Raw genomic sequence first — 9,170 nt, forward strand, 5'->3', positions numbered from 1 at the left:
CCTTGTTGGCTTTTGTACTGTTATAAATAGAAATGTGCCTTGGCTCAACTTCCAACATTAGTTTTAAAAATAAAATGTATACTTACCTTGCCTGTACGATCTATGTGCCGTACTCTTATCTTGTTTGTTGAGCAAATACATGTATTCCAAAAAGTATAAAGCAACAAATTTAGTTTAAAGTAAAATATGCTTAAAGTAAAAAAAAAAAAAAATTAGGAAAATCAACGCTAAATAAATATTGTGTCTATTGGTAATATTACCATAAATAAGTAAAGCTTTTTAACAATTTAAAGTTGTGCACTGTGAACTATCAAAAGAATCCTAACAACGTAAAGTCAGATGTCCCACCATCTGTTGATTAAACCGTTTCAGCATCTGACTCACAAAATTACAGCAGCGACCCAATCAAACGTTACGATTTCAAAAAGGACATAATGTCCACAGTCATCATTAGACTATTTTTAGTTAATTGTACCAATGTGTTTTTTTCTCTTGTAACAGTTATGGCAAAACATGCTATTAGTTTTTTTTTCTGTTAATTGTTTTTCTGGAAATAATTTCAAGACTTGACTCAAGTTGATGTAGAGTCTTGAGTCCATGAAACATCTAAAGGGAACCACTGGATTAAACTAAAAGAAATCTTTCACAAGAGGAAACGGCTTGAAGCTAGAAAAAGCAACTACAAGGAGTTTCTGCAGTCGCTGCAATCATTTAGGTCTACATTTTCATATTACAGGGACAGCACTGTTCTGTGTATTGGCCTAATTATTTACGTATTACCAGTTATATTTCCCTCCAATGTTTGCACCCATTCAAGACCTTAATTCAACCATAACCCCACAGATGTTTTTATGTTTGTTTGTTTTTATCCATACAACTAATCTGATTTCCAATCAGCCTGTTAAGGAATATGTTACATCCAACTAAGAAAAAGCCAAGATTAGCATCAAAAATCAATTGTATGAGTTATTAGGTTACATAATGTCCGTCAGTCTTGATTTTATGATCTTTTGTCATTCTTCAGACAAGTAAAAATCAATGTTTTCGACTATTTGTTATACAAAAAAAACTTTCAGACACATTTCTTCATCAGTGAAGTAAAATTAATTAAGAAAACATTATTGTTTGAAAGAATGTGTCCAAAAATGATTTGAAACTTTAAATTGCAGAATAAAAAAATATGTTGCAAAAAATGAACAAAAGTCCTGTTCGTTTATAAAAATCCATAACCCAGCCACCATTTACTGTGAGTACAGTAGTCCCTCGCTACTTCGTGGCTCATTTTTTGCGGACTTGCTCTATTGCAGTTTTTCAAAGTAAGATAGGACATGGCAAACAATTGGCCGATTGATGGATGAGCCACAAGATCAGCATGTACTTTTTATTTAAAAAGAAGCTTCTTCCCGCAGCATCATCCCCATTCTGCAGCGGAGAAGTGGGCGTGGCCGAGAGCGCTGGCAGAGAACAAGCAACTGGAGGCACAGAGAGGGAAATCATGACTTTCTATAATAATAATAATAATAATAATAATAATAATAATAATAATAATAATAATAATAATGTGTATGTATTGCCATCATTGTATGTTCCCATATGCATTTATTCCATCCACCACCGGGTGGAGCAGTGGATGGCTATTGGAGGTGCCCGGTGAGCAACTGGGGATGAGGTGTCCTGCTCAGAGACACCATGAGATGTGCAATGACTGGGGATTGAACCCAGGACCTTTGTGTCCCAAGTCAGCTGCCCTGCCTCTACCTTTTAGGCCCCTTGTGCTCTTCTAGTGTTTAGAAACATTGTTTAGAATATTGCAAGAGTGTGGGAAGTTTAAAATTATAATATATATATATATATATATATGTATGTATGAATTATTTATTTAAACTGGTTTAATAAATGCTGTTAACAATATTTAATTTGTGAGAAGGGGGAAACAATTAGACAAATGCAAATTAATAAACTTTTATTCTTAGATCAACTTTTTTTATTTAGATTTGCATTTACGAAGTTATCAGTTGTGGTGATTAAATTAGAACATTATGACGTAAACAATTTATCTGCACAGAAAATGAAACTGTCACAAGACGAGCAAAAATTATTCAAGGTAATCAATGAACTTTGAGGTGATTTAATGTATTTTTTTATAGGTAACATGACAAGCGCTTCAGTTTGGAGTTGTTGACAGAAGGTTTTCTCTGCAATATAAACTTCAGGCTGATCTCAACACAAACAGTGATCAAATTAATTTTTTTGTCAGGCCCCAATTGATAAACCTTGCATACTGATTATATTTTTGCGGTGCTTTAAAACCAGAAAACAATGTTCACTGATGTGGTGTGACATGCAGGTGGCACAAACTCATGGGAGTTGCAGTATTTACTTTCAAAACAAATTCTGACGCAAACGAATCCCCAAAAATTCAAGGAAATACATTTAAGTGAAAAGACAATCAATGCTCAGCATTACTGACAACATCTGAAAGTTAAATCCATTCAAGTACCTGAAGCTTATAAATATTTTATTTTTCAACAATAATCAAAGACACTGTTCCAGTTACGTTCTCCACATAATCTTGGATTACACAGCCACAGAAAAACAGAGATTTTAGCTGAACGTACATGGCAGACCGTGGCTTTATTTTAAAGAAGCTGACCTGTAATTTAAAGCTTGACAGCTCCGTTTAAATTGACGTGAGAGAATCTGAGTGGATAAAGTGAAACACTCTCAGTACTGGCTGAGCTCATTAGACAGCAGACGTTACTGGGAACTGGCTCCCCAATGACACAGAGAGGCAATCTTTTTAAACAAGCAAGCATGCTAAGAAAAAAAGAAAAAAAACAACAAAATAAATAAAAAGAAAAGAGACACACTCTCCAACTGTTCTTACTTAGCCTGCAGTGAAAGAACCTGTTGCATAAGATTAAAAAATAGACTTTCTGTTTGAGTGCAAATGTCACCGTCTTTTGAGCAGTTTATTCTTGCCTCTCCAGAGACAGAAATATTGCCCCCACCTGGGAGGGAGAGGTTAGTGCAATCTAAACCATGCTGGCAGGACGGATAAAAGTCACAAGGACCAAAAAGTGGAGAAGAAAAAGAACGAATTGCGTGAGTGTAGGGTTTGAAGTCCCCAAACAGAGTTAAGCTGTGAGATTTTGATTCTTGAGAACTTGATTAGAAGGAAAGACAATTCTTTTAAGATCCCACAACACAAAATTGGCAGACTTCAAAAGATGAACAGAAGAACTACGGGTGGCGATCTTTCAGCATGCCAAGCAGCGATGATTCCCGCACTCCAGGGGTGCACTTTTAATCTTCGCTGCAGTGTGTGTGTGCTACCTGCGGAGGGTTGCCAGCATCCTTTATTAGGATGAGCTTGACTTTGAGTCTTTGCAGCTTTGGGCGTGTGTTCGGACCTGGCAGAAGGGCTTATTTGCAGATGGCCTCTAGAGCATCCAGAGTGCGTTTGATGTCCCGGATCTGTGCAGCCAAAGTGTGTATGGGCTGCATGGAACGATCCAACTCCTCACAGCGAGCCATTAGAGTGTACATACCCTAAAAGAAAAATGTTAAAAAATATATATTTAAAAAATAAATCAATGCTTGTAAAGCACAATAAACAGTAAATTTGTGCAATTCTGAGGACAACTTTAAGGTTGCCCACTGGGATATATGTTACATTTTTGGATTTTATTGTTTATATGTGCAGTACAATGTAGAAAACAAATTCTGTAATACAATATTCTGGTAAAATCTAATCAAGTTAACATCACAAAAACATGCTGCAGGCACTTTTTTCCTTTATGTGAAATGGGAACACACTATTTTTCACCTTTATACTCATGTCTACAGACTCCCCCAAGCTGTCAACTGAGTCTCTGTAGGTCTGGATGTAGCCCACGCTCAGAGCTGTCATCTGATGGACACAGGAGACATTAGATGGTTATTAAAACAAACAAATGATGGACAAGTTAAAAATAGCCTTAAAATGACAGTTGAACACTTACATTCTGTATGGTTCCATTGAGGCTCTTCATCATCATCTCCACACTGAGCGCCACCTCCTGGGTGTGTTTCTGAAGATCCAGTAAAACTGCAGGATCAATAGGTGGAATGTCTGCCGGTCTCCGTGACAACCCTCGGCTTCGGTAGATGGGACCTGAGCAGTCAGCTGAGAATTTAGGATTGTAAAATTAAGTAAATTAAGTGCGAGGTTGCTTCATGTTCTTCGTCATGCTCAAAACATGACAGTGATACAACATTGCACAAACATACAAGGAAGGACAAGAGTAGCACAAAGCTTTCAACATGTGCATTAAAAACATCTTCACCAAAATAACTATTTTTATCTTCGGATCAACACGTTGCAAAATACAGAAATGACTGATGGTCTATGGCTGTTAAAAATTAAAAGAGACACGTCTTTCCTGTCGGGAAGCAGCTGAATTTTAATTGGAAATCCTTCAAGCCCAAATAGTGCGAGTCATCCACCTTAATTGAATCAGCAGGTAGAGGGAATAAGCTGCCACACAGGGAAAATTGACTGTGTTACTGGGCTTAAATTAAATGGCTACTTTAGCTGATACTCTCATCAAGAGGCTCTTCAAGATAAAAAGCAGCTTTTCAGTGGTTTCACAAAAAAATAAATAAATAAAATAAAATAAAATAGATTGACAACTGGTAGAGCTGCTGCCGCTCAGCGTGCAGGTCCCTGGTTCAAATCCTGGTCCGGGGGGCCTTTCTGGGTGGAGTCTGCATGTTCTTTACGTGCATGCGTAGGTTTTCTCCGGATACTCCGGTTTCCTCCCACAGACCAAAAACATGCATGTTAGGCTGATTGGTAACTCTAAATTGTCCCTAGGTGTGAGTGAGAGAGTGAATGGTTGTTTGTGTCCTTGTGATGGACTGGAGACCTGTCCAGGGTGTACCCTGTCCCTCGCACAGTGATTGCCGGACATGGGCACCGGCGACCCCCGTGACCCAAAAATGGAAGAAGCGGGTAAAAGATAATGGATGGATGGATGAAATCGATTGACAAGACAGATGGCTGGTAATGAATAAAGCAGATTAAGCCAGGCTGTATGTTTTCAAGAGATTATTCGATTTCTGAAACAGTTACACGACTTTAGTTTTCTTTGTTCTGTTACTAGTCAAAAACAAAAACTTTTATCTAAATCTAAAGCTTCTTGTTTTACAGAAACCTTGGATTTGGACAATTCCCTATGCAATTATTTAACTATTTTCTTTCATTTTCAACTGTAGCATCATGTTTATCTTTAACTGAAACTATGAGGCTCTCAGTTTGAACATATAGTCATGAGAGACTAAATCCAGTAAACTGTATTCATGATAGCTTTCAAACATTCAGTCTAATTCTAAATGTTAGTTCATAAATTATTTCTAGATTTAACTTCTCACTCACAGTCACTGCAGTCCAGACTGGGCTTGGAACTCATTTTGATCTTCTGCTCCAGATTCTTAGTGATGAAGTTGGTCAGGTCTCCTTCGTGACTGACGGTTCCCTCTAGCTCCAGAGCTGAGGAGATCGTGGCCCGTCTGCCCTCGGACTGCCCACTTCTACCGCCTCCTCGTGCTCCTGATCCACCTGTGAAAAACACCAGAAATTTAAAGAAAGAGCCAAACTGCAGGAAACACATGGTCAAACCTGAGACAGAAACCTACCTCCACAAGCCTGGCTAATTTCATCCAGGCTCTTGCTGTCCTGCATCCCTCGAACATTGCGAACCCAAACCTGGGCCATTATGTGAGGAGGACATGGAGTATCATCTGAGGTAAGAACCGGTGGAGAAGAGGAGGAGGAGGTGCTAGGACCAGGGGCTGAAGAGGAATAGTGCTGTGAAGACTGTAAACCGGAGTGGGGATTAATGAAAAAAAGGCAGTAGTAGAAAAGAAAGTAACAAAGTAAAACCATTGTTAAAATAGTTAATGGTTTATTCCACTTTTCTCTTTTAAAGAGAAAAAGCATATTTTTAAACTTTGACTCTAACCAAAGCCTCAGTACAGTTTAACTGCTTTCACTTCCACTGGTTCAGCTGCAGTCATTTGCACTGCCTTCAGTTGACATCCTGTACATAATATGTGTGTGGGCTGTTATTTGTTATTCTGTTATTTTAAATAAAAAATATATATCCTACTGTCCACTCACCTTTATTTCTGTTCTCCCTCCTGAACTCCTCCAATTGTTTTCATTCTTCTCATCGTTCTCCTCATCCTGTTTCTCTCTCTCTCCATCTTCTTCTTCTCGACTTCTTTCTAAACTTCCTGTAAGTGTTGCTTGTCTGTCTGTAGGACCTCCTTGCTGACATGAGTTTTTAGATGCTCCATGCTGTGCTGAATCCAATAAAAGCACCAAATTATGTGCATCATTAGTCATAAAAGTGCCAGGAATGTCTCTGGATTCTGAGTCTCCTGTACATGTCCCATAATTTAAGGAGGGCTCTGCCTCCTCAGGACTGTTTATTGATAAACTAGACGTTCTCTCATTGAGGTCTTTCTCAATGTCCGGATGTTTTTTTTCAGTGTAAACTCTGTTTTCCACTTTGTTCTCTGTATATTCATGGGACCCATCCATTGATTCCTCTCCAGTTCCTGGTAATCTGCAACCTCCACATTTCACCACTGTTGGTGCATGAGGACCATTCTCCAAAGAAACTGGTGTCACCACCCCATTAGCTGTCTCTGGCACCTCAGTGCCAATCGCAGGGGAGAGACTCATCCCTCCACCTGCTGGCAATAAAAGACAAAATGTTACTGGAAACATTCTGGGAACAAATATTCTATCTTATAATATCACCTACAAACGCAGTACCAAATCAAAGTTTGACTTTATATTTTACAATATTTTATTGAACATAAAAACTTAATTCATGTGAATCATTGTTGCTTAAAAACAATACTGTAAAATATATTGTGATGTTAGAAGTCTTTCGATTTGATTCAGTATGTTTGATTAAAGGATAAGTAGACAAAACTCATTTATTAACATCATGTGCTGTTAGAACCTTAAATGGACTTTATTTTGTAGCCAAAGGGAAGAGTTTTTTTTTTTTTTTTTAAACAGTGGCTGACTTTCTAAAACAACAGACAAGATAACAAGGCAGGTAGATGTTGAAATAAAGCAGATTTTTGTATATTCTCAGTTTGACTTCGAGGAATGTTTGCTGATAAACAATCCTGTTGAAAGACAGTAACAGTAAACAAGACTGAGAACTATTTTGCAATGTATTCCAAATTTTTTAACCGTCTTATGCAATTATCTATTTTTAACTGATTGAAACGCTTTAGGAATTTTCTCGGCAAATGCTTGTGCAATGAAAAATTATTTGGCCTTGACTGTGTGCAAACTTTACAATGTCATCAACACCTGGATTAAAATGGGTCAAAAATATTGACATAGAAAACAAATTAATAATACATTGTGTAACGCATGAATTGAACATTCATAAAAATGATAACAAAAACCTAAATTGTTGCTAAAATAAGCAAAAGAAAATGGCTTTAAAAGAACAGAAAAACAAAACCGTGAGAAGTTCATATTCCACTAGTGTCACTACGTTCAAGAACTGCACCACGGTATCTTTAAGTCACAAGGTATCAGGTGCTCTGACACAGTCATGATAAAAACAGCTGTACACATTCATCATAGATAAATATTTATCTTCACTTTAAATGTATAACACTGCATGCGCCACATAAATTAAGTTTGGGCTTCAGGATGAGGCATATAAAAGATTTATGGCTGTAATGAACTGAATCGGATGACTCTTTATAGTCCAGAGGGATGAGCTTGGCCTTTGATCAGTAATAAGACTCAAAACTAGATTAGGTGGACCTTTTGATTTCAACAGACTGAAAACTCCCTAACCAACTTTTTCTTCCAGCAGTCACAAAAGAACTCCAGAATATTAAAGAGGATCACAGTCTTTATGTAAATTAAAACAATGCTTAATTACAAGCAATGAATACAACCACAATTTGCTTAAGCTGAAAAGGTCTCGTATAAAGACCTTATTTGACCTAACAGTACACCTTTCTGAACGGCTTGTGTCACTGTGCTTGAGTACATTTAACGTATTATTGAGGTTTGAGGTTCAGTAACATTGCACATTTTATTTATTAATTACTGAAGGAGTACAACTTGCCACAGATATCGTGGAAGCTGAGTGGTTTGTTATTGTTTATTACTGGTGAATGACAACTTAAGACTCTCTTCAAGTACTAAAAAGAGAAATGTGTTTTATCCTTTAACTATTTAAAGGCAGTAAAAAAGTTCAGTAGAAAGGACACTTGAAAAGAACAGCAGAGAAACAGAACTTACTTCACAGATGCTGATATTTCTTAGAGGTTCTCTGTTTTATTCATCACTAACTTCACTAACTTGAGACCTGAACTTGGTATTTCAACAAGATTATGATGTCATGAAAAAAAAAAACTACCAGCTTTTAAAAGGTTGCGACACATACGGTCAACACTTCCTTGTTGAAAATGAAGCCACATCACTTCACTAACAATTTTTTTAAATACGAGCACAATCAGCTAACTTTTGTATCATAGCATTTTAAAAGCCCATCTCCTGTGAAGCCAAATAATGCCACATAAACTGACACAAGAATATTATAGAAACAAAAGGAGCTGTCATTGATTAGGAAGTTGCTGCTCTTGTTTTTCTCCGTTACCCGTCATATGTTGACAACGCAGCATAGTTAACGTTAGCTAACGGGCCTCGGACTCACAAACATGGCACAAGATACCGTCATTTGTCTAACACGTTACGCAGTTTTATTTATTTAGAAAAAAACACCCATATGTATATTATGATAGGCTAATTAGTGAGTTTACGAAGTTCAAATAGTCGAAATAAAACACTCACCAGGAAGTTCAAATCTGTAAGATGTAAGCAACAACCGGGTCCGACCAAGAAATCCTTCCCCGACGAACTTGAAAGAACGGTTCCGCCTTTGAAAATTTTTACAGGTTGTTCATTAAAAATACAAAAACTGATACCGATGGTATCTTTGCCCAACTACCCAGCAATATGAAGTGCAGTATTTGTTTTATTTATTTTATTGCCATTGCTTCTAAAATGCTTTGTGATTTCCTTGTAATTAAATGAGAACTAAAAAGCCCACTTGTCACCGTTTTAGTGACTGATA

The 9,170-nt window shown here is 37.2% G+C and overlaps 1 protein-coding gene across 1 annotated transcript; it reads right to left on the bottom strand.

Annotated features, from left to right (window-relative positions):
• Window positions 1-2,857: 2,857 nt before the first annotated feature.
• On the bottom strand, window positions 2,858-8,930 carry borcs6 (BLOC-1 related complex subunit 6). Its single transcript, XM_037684968.1, has 7 exons — window positions 8,888-8,930; window positions 6,164-6,744; window positions 5,680-5,860; window positions 5,420-5,602; window positions 4,005-4,168; window positions 3,830-3,913; window positions 2,858-3,552 (listed from the first exon to the last, which is right to left on the bottom strand). The coding sequence occupies exons 2-7, from the start codon at window positions 6,731-6,733 to the stop codon at window positions 3,427-3,429; spliced, it is 1,308 nt and encodes a 435-aa protein (XP_037540896.1). The 5' UTR covers window positions 6,734-6,744; window positions 8,888-8,930; the 3' UTR covers window positions 2,858-3,426.
• Between the last annotated feature and the right edge of the window lie 240 nt (window positions 8,931-9,170).

The sequence above is a fragment of the Nematolebias whitei genome, chromosome 11 (assembly GCF_014905685.2).
Source record: "Nematolebias whitei isolate Nwh7 chromosome 11, NemWhi1, whole genome shotgun sequence".
In the NCBI taxonomy this organism is placed as follows: Eukaryota; Metazoa; Chordata; class Actinopteri; order Cyprinodontiformes; family Rivulidae; genus Nematolebias; species Nematolebias whitei.